The 15,869-nt window shown below is 34.4% G+C and overlaps 6 protein-coding genes and 1 non-coding gene across 8 annotated transcripts; 5 read left to right on the top strand and 2 right to left on the bottom strand.

Annotated features, from left to right (window-relative positions):
* Window positions 1-3,344: 3,344 nt before the first annotated feature.
* On the bottom strand, window positions 3,345-4,942 carry LOC138134037 (uncharacterized). Its single transcript, XM_069052098.1, has 3 exons — window positions 4,017-4,942; window positions 3,785-3,967; window positions 3,345-3,730 (listed from the first exon to the last, which is right to left on the bottom strand). The coding sequence occupies exons 1-3, from the start codon at window positions 4,871-4,873 to the stop codon at window positions 3,625-3,627; spliced, it is 1,146 nt and encodes a 381-aa protein (XP_068908199.1). The 5' UTR covers window positions 4,874-4,942; the 3' UTR covers window positions 3,345-3,624.
* A 497-nt stretch (window positions 4,943-5,439) lies between these two features.
* LOC138132579 (protein YIPF6) lies at window positions 5,440-6,689 on the top strand. The gene is made up of 7 exons (XM_069050136.1): window positions 5,440-5,599; window positions 5,650-5,769; window positions 5,822-5,900; window positions 5,950-5,992; window positions 6,044-6,172; window positions 6,224-6,381; window positions 6,434-6,689. The coding sequence occupies exons 1-7, from the start codon at window positions 5,579-5,581 to the stop codon at window positions 6,550-6,552; spliced, it is 669 nt and encodes a 222-aa protein (XP_068906237.1). The 5' UTR covers window positions 5,440-5,578; the 3' UTR covers window positions 6,553-6,689.
* Window positions 6,690-6,736: 47 nt separating this feature from the next.
* On the top strand, window positions 6,737-8,167 carry DNaseII (deoxyribonuclease II). The gene is made up of 5 exons (XM_069050135.1): window positions 6,737-6,952; window positions 7,002-7,182; window positions 7,231-7,769; window positions 7,824-7,950; window positions 8,004-8,167. Exons 1-5 carry the CDS (start codon window positions 6,846-6,848, stop codon window positions 8,115-8,117), a joined length of 1,068 nt encoding a protein of 355 aa, XP_068906236.1. The 5' UTR covers window positions 6,737-6,845; the 3' UTR covers window positions 8,118-8,167.
* A 536-nt stretch (window positions 8,168-8,703) lies between these two features.
* Window positions 8,704-10,869, top strand: mael (maelstrom). 2 transcript variants are annotated; one of them, XM_069050132.1, is made up of 10 exons: window positions 8,704-8,858; window positions 8,916-9,056; window positions 9,107-9,302; window positions 9,354-9,503; window positions 9,568-9,701; window positions 9,757-10,008; window positions 10,062-10,268; window positions 10,320-10,397; window positions 10,452-10,539; window positions 10,608-10,869. In XM_069050132.1, the coding sequence occupies exons 2-10, from the start codon at window positions 8,934-8,936 to the stop codon at window positions 10,709-10,711; spliced, it is 1,332 nt and encodes a 443-aa protein (XP_068906233.1). In that variant the 5' UTR covers window positions 8,704-8,858; window positions 8,916-8,933; the 3' UTR covers window positions 10,712-10,869. The 2 variants fall into 2 exon arrangements, with proteins under 2 accessions (XP_068906233.1, XP_068906235.1); XM_069050134.1 differs by having other exon boundaries at window positions 8,714-8,852.
* LOC138132580 (GILT-like protein 1) lies at window positions 10,856-11,820 on the bottom strand. Its single transcript, XM_069050138.1, has 5 exons — window positions 11,661-11,820; window positions 11,469-11,600; window positions 11,236-11,415; window positions 11,046-11,186; window positions 10,856-10,996 (listed from the first exon to the last, which is right to left on the bottom strand). The coding sequence occupies exons 1-5, from the start codon at window positions 11,730-11,732 to the stop codon at window positions 10,880-10,882; spliced, it is 642 nt and encodes a 213-aa protein (XP_068906239.1). The 5' UTR covers window positions 11,733-11,820; the 3' UTR covers window positions 10,856-10,879.
* A 113-nt stretch (window positions 11,821-11,933) lies between these two features.
* Window positions 11,934-15,325, top strand: LOC138132576 (ATP-dependent DNA helicase DDX11). Its single transcript, XM_069050131.1, has 10 exons — window positions 11,934-12,253; window positions 12,301-12,702; window positions 12,750-13,206; window positions 13,253-13,474; window positions 13,525-13,649; window positions 13,699-14,214; window positions 14,269-14,509; window positions 14,565-14,695; window positions 14,752-14,967; window positions 15,016-15,325. The coding sequence occupies exons 1-10, from the start codon at window positions 12,128-12,130 to the stop codon at window positions 15,037-15,039; spliced, it is 2,460 nt and encodes an 819-aa protein (XP_068906232.1). The 5' UTR covers window positions 11,934-12,127; the 3' UTR covers window positions 15,040-15,325.
* Window positions 15,326-15,524: 199 nt separating this feature from the next.
* TRNAN-GUU (transfer RNA asparagine (anticodon GUU)) lies at window positions 15,525-15,598 on the top strand. The gene has a single exon. It is a non-coding gene; the product is annotated as a tRNA-Asn (tRNA).
* The last annotated feature ends 271 nt before the right edge of the window (window positions 15,599-15,869 follow it).

Genomic DNA, 15,869 nt, shown 5'->3' with positions numbered 1-15,869 from the left:
TTGGGCCTTTTTTTCTCAGAAGTGACCAATTTACACACGAACGAGTTGAATACGTTTTTATGTTCGACGAGCCCCTTAAAGGCTCCAAATCGCTTAAAATCTTTAAAATTAGCTTGACGTTTCGTTTTGACAAGTTGTGACATTTATCAAAATCCGTTCACGCAGGAGAAAATTCTCAAATTCTGACAGTGTCGAACAAAAAAAAACTTTATTAAACAATTTAGATTTAAAAATAATAAATAAAAACCCAATAAATACCGATATGTTTGTGTAAAATCCAACCTAACAATTTTTCAAAATTGTCATGAATAAGTACTATTACTTTTGTTGCTATAATTTTTTGTATTTATTTGGGTTTTTATAGTCGCAGCTAATGGGTGATTTTAGACTCACTTTATTTCGGAATTACAATTCGGGAGTATAGTCTCAGAAAAAAATTGACAAAAAAAAAACACGAAATCTTCAAGAGAAGAGAAATTATTATTGTTCCATAATTATATTAATGTTAACAATTGCGTTTCTTTTCTTCCAGCAGATTTTCTCTCTGACGGTTATAGTTATAAAAATTTATTACAGACATAAAACAGCTTGAATACGAAAGTAATTGACATGAAATGTCACCATTAGAGTAATAAAAATAATTAAAAAGATAATCAACTCAAGTAATTTAATCTTTTTGATAGTCGGACTAAGTAAATGAAATGTCAAAGAAATTATTAGACGAATAAAACTAATTTCCATTTTTTTATATCACGAAAACCATAAAATTTCGTCCTATTTTGTAGCATAAAATTAATTAATTAAAATACATTCTGGTCTTCCTCAATTAATTTTTGGTCTTCCTCAACAGTATACTAGTGTTGATACCTTGAAATACAGGTTATACAGGGTGTATCTAAAATGTGTGTATTAATTTTAACACGTAGCAAAGCTTGTTAAATGAAACGTTTTTTCTATTTGAATTTTTTACGAAAAAGCGTTACAAATTGATTTAAACTTTGGAATAAATTAGCCATCAAGATGTATGTATACCCGCCTATGGGTACAGCTTGTACCAACTGTCATGATCGATGACCTTGACAAAAACTGCGCGAAGGCGGAGCTCACTTTTGATCAGTGAAACGTAAAAACAGGTTAGAATTTTCATGGTGACCGCAAATTTGCATTTTACACTGTCCAACGTTTGGATTAGAATCCCCGACAATATCTAGGGACCTGTCGCTAAATAAATATCAACATAAATTAGATCACAACAGAAATCTGTAAAGTATGACAAAATACAAAATGGTCCGATGTTTTTAATTCGAATAGTACAGCCGCTTCGGTACACATTTTGGTTTCTGCGTCATGAGAGTTGGCACGAGCTTAAAGGGCGAACATTTTCTGTCGCAGTCTTGTCAAAAGAGTTACCTACATTGTTATAGAAAAAATTTAAATTTTCATGGTTACAAAAAAATTGAAACCAGTTAATCACACAAAACCACTCGTTTGGTAAGCAAAAACAAATCTTGGAAAGCTTTTGGGAATTTTGCAAAATGTTATAGAGAAAAGTTTCATAAATTGGCGAGTTCTTCCACTGGTTAAAATTAACACACGTATTTCGGATACAGCCTGTATATAACCTGTATATGATTACTTGATTAGGAATATTTACGACCAACGTGGACGGGAATGTAGTTAAAAGTAAATGACGGAGGACAAGAAAAGCGTTCAATTAATAAAATTAATATCAAAATTAAAAATTATAATTGAGATAATAACAAATGTGCTCAGGAAGCTAATGTACCATGATCGTTCAAATTTTCCGCTTGGTGGTATTGTGGTATACTAATACTATTGCAATTCCAGAGTACAAAGAAAACTACGTAAAATTGTTGTGAATTTTTTATTGCTCGTAATTAGTAAATACATATTTTTTTATGAAAGTTGCACTTTACAATAAATACCTAGAGGATTAGCAAATTATTTATAAGTTTTGTTTGAAATTAAAAGGATGGTGTCATTTTCCGTAAAACCGGAAGCGTTAGTATTTGTAAAATAAGCTAAGTGTGTCGATTTTTGTGGGAAGAGAGCTTAAACAAATTTTGAAGCCAGTGTTGGGATAAGCCAAGAACAAACGAGGTGAGAACCGTGGTGACTCATTGAAGATGAAAATCTCCTTTTCTGTTTAAAACAAAAATGCCACGACCTGAAACATTGTTTTTTTAACAAGTTATGTAAAATCGCACGTGACCTTACCCTTGATTTCGATAAACTACGAGCACTAATAAAAAATTTCTTTTTTATTCAGGATGTAAAAAGGAAAGTTTGACAGGTTTGTGTAATTAATTGGCGTTTGTTAGCACTTGACTCACTAATTAAACGCTGCAAAGTCCCCGGCACATGCAGAAGCGCTTATTTACCCAATTAAAAAATAATCCTCGATTAATATTTTATTAGTACCCCACGCGCAAAAACTACAGATTCAAATTAAAACGGACGTGTACGTATTTAACGAGCGTGTCGGCACCATCAAACGTTGACATCGCTAAAAAATTCACCAGCATGTGTTTTCCCCTGTACGAAATTACTCCTTCATTATTCGAAATTCAGCATCATTCATCATCGCATAATTGTACAATAAAAAGGTTTACGGTGGGTCATCTTTGCGCACGAAAACATGTGCGTCGATTTCATCGCGTTTCACATTTAGAAATTTGCGTACTGGCGGCGGGAAAAATTTCTTAACCATTTAAGAAAAATTACAAAGTGAGAAGGAGTACTGTTGATGCGGTCAGTTGAGTAAAGTATAGCTTATTCGTAGGAATGTCACGAAAGTTGTTAGTGTGCTGATGATGAATACCTACCTACTTTATCACATTTAATTTTTTTACTTTCGAGGACATGTGGTCACTTTCTACGCAATTATTGCATCTTTGTTATGCACGGATGAGCTTTTTAATGGCGGTAGTGGCAAATTTTGCCAAATTGCGATATTATTAGACCACGCTTTGCCACCGAATCAGAACAGAACATTTTAATAGACAACTTATTTTTGAATAACAATACCTCACCTAATTCCTACCACTTATCATAACACAATCCTTAATTAACTATTGTTGAGTAATAAAAACGTTACATTAAAACTCTACTTGAGTGTTGTAACTAATACATAATATTTAACAGAAGTATGATCGTACTCTAGTTACGTAGGCCCCTAAATGTGCCACCAAGCTACCAAACCAGAAAATATGAATCCGCAAAAAGTGTTTGCTTTATTTTCTCTTGCTGGGTTTGTTTTGTTGATGATCACATCATCTGTTCGATGGTGTTCAGACGGGTTTGGTTAAAAATGAAAAAAAGTGTCGAAGATAATTCTAATATAATCTTACAAGTCCATGACAGGTAATTTTTCTCGTCGCAAAATGGTAACTGTACATCGAATTAAGTAACACTACATGGCTAGAAAACAAAGTGTATAATATCGAAAACATTAATGGTAAACTTGCATGATGATGCCTTTTCTGGCGATGGCTTGCAACATGCGATCATACGCAGTCAATCTTTTGACCATAAACATTAAAGAAAACGTAACAAAACTACAATTAGCTGTGTATGCGGATTTCTTCACTCAACCCAAATCATTTACGTTTTTTCTTTGATGTTTTTACAGATAATGGGTCGACAGTCTTGCTTCTTGACCGCTTCCAAAATCCTCCTCATTTCTTCCGCTCTCTCGACAGCTTTTCCCCTAAACCACACAGATTCGAGCACATCAGATCCAACAAGCATCCAGCATACTTACTCTTGCGTAAAAGTGTTCAAGAGATTCTCCACGTGTTGTTCCGCGTTTTGAGTGGCGCTAGCGCTGAGGACCAGCTCGCACAAAATCCGATCCTCACATCCGATCGAGTTAAAGTAATTAAGCGAGGAAATTAATTTGTTCGAGGGGTGGTTTCTCGAATTTTCAGCTCTGGACCTGGCTTGTCTGAAGTTTGGACAATTACAAAGAGTTAAGTCGACGTGAAATTACTTACGTGCCGTTCATCGATTGGACTGTGATCACGGTGGGCGTCAGGGCGCTGATAAGCAGACCGATAGGGATGAAAGCTGTTAAAAACTTGATTATCTTTTTCCAAGGGTTTCCGTGTAAATCGTGCTGAGGGGGCTTGTCGATGGCCCCCAGGTCCAAAGTACTTTTAAGAGCGCCGCCTTCTGTCACACCGCTGTGTTCCGGTCGTTCGACGGGGGCAGTAAAATCAAATTGGTTCTTCTGAATCAACTCTTGGTTCTTCTGAATCAACTCTTGCTTCTTGTGGTGGTTCATGAAGTTGTTCCAGCTGTCGATTGTCGGGATCTTGTCGAGCGGTTGACCCACGAAACTGTCAGACTTCGACGGCAAATTGTAGGACTTCCCTGTGGAAGTCTTTTCGTAGTTGTAGAACGAGTAAGGTCGGTCTTTTGTGGTTGGTACGCTTTGTGTTGTTGGAAATTTGATCCGAGAAGTCCAAGGTTGTTCGGTGGTGAAACTGTTGTCCGGCGATTGAAAAGGGTATTCACCGAAATTGAAGTGTGGAAAGTGTTTGGCTTCTGGTAATGCTGGTGGGACCGGAAACTTGTTAAACTCGTAGTAAGTTTCCAGATGTGGGCTCGGCTTAAATTCCGATTTTACTCTGTCCGACGACGAATTTCTCGAAACTGAAGTCAAAGCTCTTTCGATGTGTTGACTCTGATCGGAAGGCTGAGTTATTCTCTGCAATTCAACTGTGTTGTTTTGTTCGATTGATTTGTTCTTAAAATTAGAAACATCGGACACAGTTTCATTTTGAAACGTTGCAACTTCTTCGCACTTGAACGTTTGGAAAATAAGTATAAAACACAAATAATACCACATGGTGGTGGTAGAGTAAAACGCGGAGTGTTACCAGAAGGCAGAATAAAATAGATTTTATTTGTACGTCTATATATAAACATGTCATGTCTTGAGACAATCACACGCTGCAAATTGCCCATTGTGTTTATGTCTCCATATCGGAAGAAAGTTCACAATTTTTGCAACCATTACATGCTCTAGATGCATTTTATAAAGCAAAATATATTTTCCTTTGAGTTTAGAAAGTTTCCCTCACAGGTTTCCCTCTTCAACAAGAAATGTGGTGAAATGTGGTCAAAGCAGTGGCCCCTTGCGACCAAAACGCATACTAATTATCAAAATAGAGTGCGCCGATAGAAAAACGAGTCGCTCGTAATTTTTTGGCGCATCAAATAAATCAAATCGAACTCTTAATTATACTTAATTTCAGTAATAAACTATCAAATTTATATTCCTTGTTTCAATACAAATGCACCCGACTAGATGCAATTCGCATTCTAATAACAACTTTGCACTAATTTTGAATTATCTTATGCCTCAATTTGTTCATCAAAAGTCGACTAGTTGGCGCTGTTTCTCTATGCCTCTTTATCGGTAAAACAGCTCGCTGTATATAATTGCATACGTTGACAGATGACATGCAGATGACGTACCTCACATTTGTAAACAGAAAGGAATCGAAATTGAAAATAAGATAATTTTAGAGACAGTATTAAGAACTTTACAATGAACGACACAAAACTAGAGGTACTCCAGCATAAATTGAGTGCTTTGTTTTAACCATTTAATTTTTTTAGATGTTTGATGATGTGGGGGGTTTTGTTGAGGGGGAAATGTCCATTCCAACTAACAAAAATACACAGAACATAGGCCGACCAGAATTTAATACCTTAGATGAGCCAATTAGAGACACTATAGTAAGTTCACAATAAATCTGTTGCTTACAGTAACATTTGTTGTTCTTGATAGTTACGAGATGTGAAAGCTGTTGGAATTAAGTTTGCACATGTTTTATTCCCAAAAGAGAAAAAGACTTTACTGAAAGAATGTAAGTATTTTTATTTAGTATCAATTAAAAGTTAAAATGGTACTTTCAGGGGACCTATGGGGACCTTTAATGTTGTGCACATTTATGGCTAGGTAAGTATAAATAATATATTTATCTAAAAGTTTGATTGACCATGTATTTAGGATTTTGCAAGGCTCAAGCACAGCAGGTAGTTCAAATGATGGTGGTCCTGAGTTTGCTGAAGTATTTGTCATTGTCTGGATAGGCTCAATGGTAGTTACATTAAATTCAAAATTATTAGGTGGCAATATGTAATGTAAGCAATCATTGACTCAGTACATTTTGTAAATATTTGCTTTCAGATCTTTCTTTCAAAGCATTTGTGTTTTGGGATATTGTTTGTTACCTACCACTATAGCTTTGATAGTTTGTAGAGTGATCTTACTTTTTGAACAAACAAATCTATTGTTCTTCCTAAGGTTTACAGTTTCCATGGTGGGATTTGCTTGGGCTACTTACGGTAATTCAAACTGGAATAATTGTATTTAGTTTTTCTTAATTCATGGTTTCAGCATCAATGGTATTCCTTGGAGACAGTCAAAAGCCTGGTAGGAAAGTGTTGGCTGTTTATCCTATATTTTTATTTTATTTCATTATTTCATGGTTGGTTATATCATATACAAATACATAAACCTATTTCCAATAACATGACTGTACATAGCTTATTTATTATGTAATAAGTGATGAATTCTTGTCAAACATTCAAGTTCTGCTGTGTAAAATAATACATATATGTTTTATTAAATAAAATTTAAAAACTGGTGCAAATATGTTTAAAACATTTTTTATACAAGATTTTATACCTTGAGTTATTTAAAGTGACTAAACATGGGTTGCATAAACTGCAGAAAGGCTTACGCATAGCGGCGATAGCGATAAACTTTCTTCCTGTTAAAACGACTATCACTTATAAACATTACCAAAATGGATGTTACAATCTATATGACTTCAATTTTATTAATTTTATGTAATTATTACATAATCGTTGACGGTATTCAGTGTATGGATGAAAACAACAATACTGTGGACTGGTAAAAATATTTTTCAATAATGTAAAAGATAATATTCGATTTTTTTCAGGTTTGTGGTTTATAAAATACCAAAACTAAAGCATAAAGTTAAGTTAATAGCAGAGGGCGTTGGCCATATTTTGATAACTTCAACCAATCCCACAAAATGGACATTTTCAGAACATTCAATAAATGACACCAATTCAATAATAGGCAACACACTCAGTCCCTTCTACTCCAAATCCAAAATGGTAAAGATGAGACTTGACAAAAAATATCGCTTTACATATTTTTAACAGGATAATGTAACGTACGTTCTTTACAATGACCAACCACCAAATCAGCCAAGCAAAGGTACAAAGGGACATACAAAAGGCGTTGTTTTAGCAGATGTAGCGAGCGGTCTTTGGCTTGTTCACTCTGTCCCTAATTTTCCTCCTCTAGGTCCTAAATATACATTTCCCTCAACTGGATTCCCTAAAGGTCAAAGTTTTTTATGTATTTCTTTAAATTTAGAAAATTTGGACAAAGTGGGTACTCAGTTGCAGTACAATGAACCCCAGATTTATGCTAGTAATGTATCAGAAACTATTCAAAACAGAGTCCAACAATTAGCTAAAGCAGTTTCTGGTATTACTGTAACTAAACCACCTTGGTACAATAAAATCGTTATAACATCAAAAAAAGGAACTGAATTTACGTCATTTGCAAAAACAAGAAAGTTTGGAAAGGATTTATACGAGGACTGGTTAGCTCCCACCCTGCAGGCAGATCTTTTTGTGGAAACTTGGCGCAACGGTGCTGGTAAATTACCTTCAAATTGTAGCAAACCATTCAAGTAATAATTGTCATTGCATGATTGCAAGTATTATTAATATTTATATTATTTTAGGATATACAATGTACAAAATGTTTTATTAACTGTTGCTAATGTATCATTTCTTGGTACTCAAGATCACTCAAAATGGGCGGTATCAACAAATTCTTCTTGGATTTGTATAGGAGATATCAACAGAATGGTAGTTAATGGATTTAAATCGATTTTCTTAAATAGTAGATTTTGATGTTGCAGCAACACCAAAAATTGAGGGGTGGGGGAACCGTTTGTCAATACAATAAACAATTGGCGCAAGATTACAAGAGTTCCGTCACGTCAACAGAAAAATGCCATGATCAACTCAACTAATTATTATTATTATCTAATATTTTACAATAAATTTATTTACAAATCACTGAGTCAAGGGTTTGTAGTAAACCTTTGTTGAAGGCTGTGGACATCTGTATTTCAACATTTCTACTTCAGCCTCAAAAAAGCTGTTTTTGTCATAACAGAAATATTCTGGGTTCTTGTAATCGGTGTTTTTCGCAGCTCCTGGCCCCACAGGTTCTGATGGAACATCCACAACAGCCTTGCTCAACCCTTGGACGTTTACGTTAACACTCGTTCCAGTAATTGTCTGCTTGTTGTAAATGATTTTTCCAGCAGTGAAGCTTCGTTTGAATGATGAAAAGTTGCGAAATTTACACAAATGTAAAATAATAGAATTCGATGCCATTTTTAGGTTAATCCAAGATGACTGCTACTTGACAGCTAAATTGACAGTTACATAATTTTCAAACTCGGATATTTAAAAAACCTGATACAAAACCACTAATTTATAATAAATTATTTACGAATATCAAGTGAAATTCTTCAAGATTCATTATTACGATGCTTTAGAATTTTTTTAAAATTAAAAAGTAACTAAATGAATTAAAAATTCAAATATTTAGGAATTTTATCTATTCTCGTTTTTCAGTTTCCTATGCTGAAAATCGCTGGTCGTTTATGGATGTGATTGTGACCAAGTTTTTTTGATAAAATATTGCAAAAACTAAATCAAAAAAGATAATTCTGTCTTTTTTCATTTATTATCTAAAGGTTAAAGTTCGTGCCACACTTGATACTGTAAGATCCACGTTTATTTCAATTTGTTTGTCATAGCTGTGAGACTACATCATCATGCCAAAGAAGAAGCCCGGAAGAAATGGTTACTGGCAGTTTGTGTTGGAAACTCGAGATAAAATGGGTGGCAAACGAATGTCCAAAGAGGAACTTGAATCATATACTGGCAAGAAATGGGCGGTATACAACGTACTTTTTTTTTAAACAACATAAAATCAAATGTTTTATAGAATATGAGCAAAGAGGAGCGTAAGCCGTTTGAAGAGCGTGCACAGCTGGCTAGGAGGGCATTCGATGGAGCTAAATACACAAGTGATGGTTTAGACATTGCAGTTGTTGAAAAACAAGCAAAAGAAGCTGTAGATAAACAACAAGAGATGAGAAAAGATATCAGCAGAATTATAAAGTTAGCAGATTGTAATCAGAGTAAGAAATTGTAATTAAAGTTTTTGAATGATAGCTGATCGCTTGTTTTAGGACTAGATCAACACATATTTTTCATAATTCATATTAATTATTTGACTCATTATCCAGCTGAGGATAAGTTTTATATATGTGAAATAGCTGTGTCTGCTGTCTGTCTCAGAAATGGTGTAGTAGACGTGTTTCACAGATTGGTGAAACCAGGTCAGATAAAATTCTTTATTAATTAAATAAATGAATGTATACTAATTAATTGTAATTTGTGCAGGTAAGCTCCCATTGGGCTTTTATGGATCTGCTAAAACACACTCGAAATTAACTCATCAGTTGCTTGAGTTTTGTCATGAAGAACCTTATGAAGATAATACAGAAGAAGTGTTTACTGAAATGGTATCATTCATGGTAGATTTTCACTCTGATTCACGTTATTGATTTTTAACAACTTTTTTTTTTGTAGAAAGGCCACACAAAGGAGGATATATTGACTGTTTACACAAAAGAGATCATTCTTGACATGACAGAAAATGTTATACAGAATTTCCGTGCAGAATTTAGTATGGACGAAAAAATCAATGTTTACAGTTTGGAGGTCATGTTTGGTACTTTGAAAAATACAGTAGCAGGCAACCTTGTCTGGCCAACAGATAGTACCAGTCAAAATGAAGTTGAAAAAGATGTTTACAGCTACACTGCCGATATTTCATGTCAGGTAGATTTATTTTAAAAAAGTAATCATTAATTGTTACATGATTGTTGTTGCAGTTTCACGAAGACTTTGACATTTCAGTTTTTTGTAGCAAGTCAATAGTGACCAGATATGGGTACATGATTTGTGACCATTGTTGTCCAGATCTTAACATCCAACTGGTGGCAGGTGTTCATGTACCAGTTGGGGTTAAAGTTCCGCAGAATTCAAGTGGTGTAGTCACAAATACACCTTGGTCCTACAGTAATGAAAGTGGTCAACAAGTGAGCTATTTAACAAGGCAAAATTTTCTCGTCAATAATTTTTGTATTCAGGTGCAAGAAGTGAGAGGACAAAGTTCCACAGGGTATGAACAACATTTTCCACGTCTGGGCGGATCTAGCCACGTTAGCGTAATTATTTATTTTCTTTTCCAAGTACATCTAAGTTAAGCCATTTCTTAATAGACACCATCAGTTGTTAGTTTTTCGTCAATGAAGAGCGCCAGAAATGAGACGCAACCGGCGCCCGGCCCCAGAGCTGCAGCCAGACTAGGTATGAAACTCTTTCATGATTGTTTGTTTACTTGCGTATGACGCCAAGTTCACACTTATTGTTTTTAGAACAATCATTCAGGGCCATACAGGTAAATGAGGCGAGACGTGATCACAGAAATTTGCATTTCCCAGAACACGGTTGTGACAAACATGCAAAGCTTGCAAAGTAAAGTTTGTAAGGTTATGTTTTATTTTTGTAAGAACATCTTTATCAGAATTTTTTCAACTGACCTACTTTGTTAATTAAGAGATTATCTTTTTTGTTTGTTTGTTAATGTACGTTCTTGTGTTAAGCGAAAAGAAATTTGAATACATTGTAAGCATTGAATTGATTTTATTTAAAGCCTGATAACAGATGGCGTCTGACACGCTTCCGGGTGGGTTTGCGACAGCAACTGGCACACGACGCCTCTGAAGTCGGTAAGACTAGCATCTTGGAGTTGCTGATTAAATTGCTGAAAATAAGCGTCGGTATAAATTTTTATAATTATAACATATACCTACGCCATTGTATAGAACTGTGGGGACAAACTTAGGGGAGATTCTAGCAGTGCTCTGTTCTGCCACCAATTGAAGGTTGGTTCCCAGGGCTGAAGAGTAGCATTGAGAGATGTGGGCGAAATCTAGTCCAACTGCTTCTGCGCACTTTTTAAATCATTGTAGTTGATTAATATCTAGACATTTTTTAACTTACAACTTGACCAAATTCTTGTTGATTTTTCTGCCCTTTTTTGAAGGTCTTCATAAAACAGTTTACATAATCAACTTGAATACTTTGATCTGAAATGGAATTGAGTACGCAGGACTGTATTCTATTGCCTTTACACTCTTGGGGACCATGTTGACAAACAAACTGGACTCCATTTTCTAAACTCTTGAGGGCCAAATAGCAAGCTTTAAGCAATTAATAATTACCATCCTACTTACAACACTTTTTCCAAATGGAGTCAATTTTAAATCAACGTAAGGTGCCAACTCTTTGAACACTGGGTGAAGTTGTTGCGTTATAAAGTTTAAACTATCGGGGCAAAGAGATTCGTACAGAACTTCCACGTGTAGCTTAATTTGAATATGAATTAATATTTATGCAAATAAATTACAAAAAAATAATCAACTTACTTTGGGAGACTGACATTTTATTTGTATAATTATTACAAGAGATACAATAAAGAATGAATAATGTTTATACATTTCAAAGACACAAAATCGGAATGTGTTTTAAGGAAAGTAAAAAAGAGAAAGTCTTCTACGACATTTAACGTACGGTTCAAGTGTGTGACCTATATAACTAGTTTTGTTGCATAACGGTGATCATAATTCAAGTTAAAATACAGGGTAAATGACCTGGATTCATTAAAGAAGTAGAATGTTTTGAATTACATTTTTTTACTCAAAAAAATTAATTGTGGTAGCGCCATCTACCAACCATAAGTGAAATGTCAGTTTTGGAGGGAAATTGTTAAATTTTAACCTTAAATTAATTTATATGAAGTTATACCATTTCTGTTTGTGATCGTAGTTTTTACCAATTTTAACAGAAAGTTTGTTGCATAAGAATCGATTTTTCGTGCCATTTTCAAATTATAATGGAACCTCCCGAAAATTTTGATTTTCCGTTTCAGCCGTACCCAATCCAACATGATTTCATGAGATGTCTGTATGACGTCATTGAAAATAAAAAGCTTGGCATTTTTGAAAGTCCCACAGGAACAGTTAGTAAATTATTTGTTGCAATTTTTGCTACATGTCTAGATTTTAGGGGAAATCGCTGAGTATCATTTGTGGAGCTATTCGATGGTTGAAAGATCATAATGCTCATGAAAGGGAGTTTTTCAGAACAAAAATCGAAGATTTGGAGGCGGAAAAGACAAAAATATCATCAAAGTCGACAGACTGGTTGAGCACACAATCGCAAGAAATTGAAATAACGCGCCAAGTTAATGAACTGAAAATACAACAAAATAAAATCATGGCCTATGATAAGAAGATTGAAAATTTGAAAAAGAAGAAACATGAGATACAGAAGAAAAAATTTACTAAAAGCGAAATGGTGGTAGAAAAGGAAAAAAATGATGAAGATGAAGATATTGTACTTGATATAAATATTGAAAATGAAGAGGAAGAGCAAGATGAAGAAGAAGACAAATACAAATCAACAAAAGTAATTTTTTGTAGAACAGATTTGGATTTACTCATTTAGTTTATTAGATATTTATTTGTAGTAGGACACACTCTCAACTGAGTCAGTTTGTGGGTGAAATACTTAAGTCACCATTTGGTAAAGATGTGAGAGTGGCGTCACTAGCGTCGCGACAGAACTATTGTATAAATCCTAGTGTCAGTAAATTAAAAAATAATTCTTTAATAAATGAGACATGTCTAGATAAGCAGAAAAAAACAAACAAGTCAAAAACTGACTCTGATGGAAGAGCAGTAAAAAAACAAAAAGGAGCAGGCTCTAAGTGTCCATATTACAAACAAACAACCATTGAAGATTTAAAAGATTTAACTTTAACAGAAGTACAAGATGTAGAAGATTTGGTCAAAAATGGAAGACAGTTGAATGCTTGTCCTTATTATTCCAGCAGATTAGCAGCTGAAGATGCTGAAGTTATTCTTGTACCTTACAATACCATTCTTCACAAAGCCACGAGAGAAGCTAATGGTGAGTTACATATGCATAAAGTGCATCATTGCCAACCATTTTAAAGGGATTGATTTGAAGGATAATGTCATAATAATAGATGAGGCTCACAATTTACTGGAAGCAATGGCTCAAATGCATAATTCTGAATTGAGCTACAGTCAAATTGTTCAAGGTTTACTCCAGGTCAAATGTTACAAACAAAGGTTTAATACGCGCTTTTCGGCACCTAATCTCTTGTCAATTAATCAACTAATTTTTGTCATAACAAAGTTGCAACAACTGTTGGGTATTATTGACAGTCTTGAACGATTCCATGAATTCAAAAAAACATTTTAGATGAGAGCAGTGAGACAAACACCAATACATTTACTGTTGAGAATTTCGTCCTAACCGCGAAAATCGACAATTACAATATGTTCAAGTTGGTGAGGTTTTGTAAAGACAGCCGGATAGCCCAAAAAGTATGTTTTCATGAGGTGTGTATTGTTGGTTGCAGCATATTTGTTTCAGGTCCGCAGTTACGCGCTTAAATATCCTTTCGATCAGAGTATTGTCGAAACGCCTGTTAAAAAGGGCGTTAAAGATTTTTTAGCGAGTATAGGTAATAAAAAGGAGCAGACAGTCCAGACCGAGAAGCCACCGATAGCCTTCTCGTTAAGTAATCCACTTCTCGCAATTATTTCGTTTTTGGAATCTCTGACTTATTCATACAGTGACGGCAGAATTTTCATCCACACTAACAAAGACAAATCGAAAACTAAACTGCAGTTTTTGCTACTAAATCCTTCACAGAATTTTCAAGACATTGTTAAATACGCCAGGTCTGTTATTGTTGCTGGGGGTACAATGAAACCAAACGAAGAATTTAAAAATCGCCTTTTTATTAATTCGGGAGCGTCGTCCGATCGCATTGTCGAATTTTCATGCGACCACATAATCCCACCTGAAAATATATTACCAATCATAGTAACCGGAGGCCCAAATAAGGACAAGTTACTATTCAACTATGAAAACCGCATGTCAATGGTTTGAGACCATTTCAAAATCAGTTTTTACTTGTTCAAATTGGTAAATCTGTAGGGTGACAGTATTAAACGCGTCATTCAGGAAGCGTGCAAGACAGTACCTGGTGGTATTGTCATATTTTTTCCTTCCTATAATTACGAGAATTGGGTGTGGCAACAAATCAAGGATTTTCCTTTTGGGAGGCCGATTTTCCGTGAGCCGCAAGACTCGGGTTCTGTCGATGCCGTACTCAAGTCGTACTCTGATGCCATTCTAAAATCTAACAATCACAGTGCTCTTCTGTTGAGTGTTGTTGGTATAGTTTTTAAAACTCAAAACTGACCACTAGACTCAGTATTTTGTGTTTTCAGGGGGGAAATTAAGTGAAGGTTTAAATTTTAGTGACGATTTAGGAAGATGTGTTATAGTTGTGGGACTACCATATGCCAACATAATGGCGCCAGACTTGAAGGAAAAAATGATGTATTTAGATAAACTAGAAGTAAATGACACTGATTTTGTTAAATTCAGTTTTATTAAATACTGAGATGTTTGCAGGGATCCGGCGCCGGTAAAAAGTTTTATGAGGCTTTGTGCATGAAAGCGGTTAATCAGTCAATAGGGAGAGCTGTGAGACATAAAAATGATTATGCAACAATTTTGTTGCTGGATGAAAGATATAATAGGACATTAACTAAAAATGCTTTGCCTGATTGGATTAAAAGATCTTTAAAAACGTTTACTTTTCAGGAAACTTTTCGCAATATCGAACAGGTACTTACTTGTATTATTTTGTCACTTGCAATTTTTTTTTTTTTTTAGTTTTTTAGGGAAAGAAAACCGTAATAAAAATCGTACAACTTTATTAACTCCATAACATATGTGAAAAACAGCGACAGTATATTTTTATTTCATATTTTATCAGTTTCGAGATTTTGTCTTGTTAATAATAATAGATTTAATAAAGCAAGCGAAAAAGTAGCGAATAAAATGATACATTCTGAATTGCTGGTTGCCTAAGAGTAACCGTCACTTAAATTATTTCTTTTGATATTTTGAAAACAGTTAAAGTATTCTATAAACTACACTTATTTTTGTGTTAAATAAATAAAACACTATTTGTTAATGATCATTATGATTTTTATTATTTACTACCCGTCACATTTCAATGTTGTGTTATAACAAATTGAATTAGTATTAGAATACTAATTCTAGAAGGCATTAAAAAATGAAGTTGAATATTATACTAAATAAATGAATAAGTTAAAATCAATTATTAATATTTTCTAGTAGGTACGATTTCTAGGTTATGAATAACTACCCATGCATGGGCCTCCGTGGCGCAATCGGCTAGCGCGTTCGGCTGTTAACCGAAAGGTTGGTGGTTCGAGCCCACCCGGGGGCGCAATTTTTTTTCCCACTTACGATAACAAGAAGATATTTTACAATATTTTTCCTTTTCACGAAGTTTTCTACAGTCAGTTAATCTTTTTTAAATTATAAAGTTTTGATCAAAGGAATGAATTAACGACAAACAGTAAACTTATTAAATTGAATTACTGAACATCAAAGTCCTCTACTCTAGTTTCACGTATGTAGAATCTATTTTTTTTATCTTTTCATTTGAATTCAAAACAACGTTCTTCTGAAGCTTTTCAAAAAGAATCTTCAATTTT

The sequence above is a fragment of the Tenebrio molitor genome, chromosome 6 (assembly GCF_963966145.1).
Source record: "Tenebrio molitor chromosome 6, icTenMoli1.1, whole genome shotgun sequence".
Taxonomy (NCBI): domain Eukaryota; kingdom Metazoa; phylum Arthropoda; class Insecta; order Coleoptera; family Tenebrionidae; genus Tenebrio; species Tenebrio molitor.
Note: the sequence above shows the minus strand (reverse complement) of the source record. Positions and strands in the feature narration are given on the sequence as shown.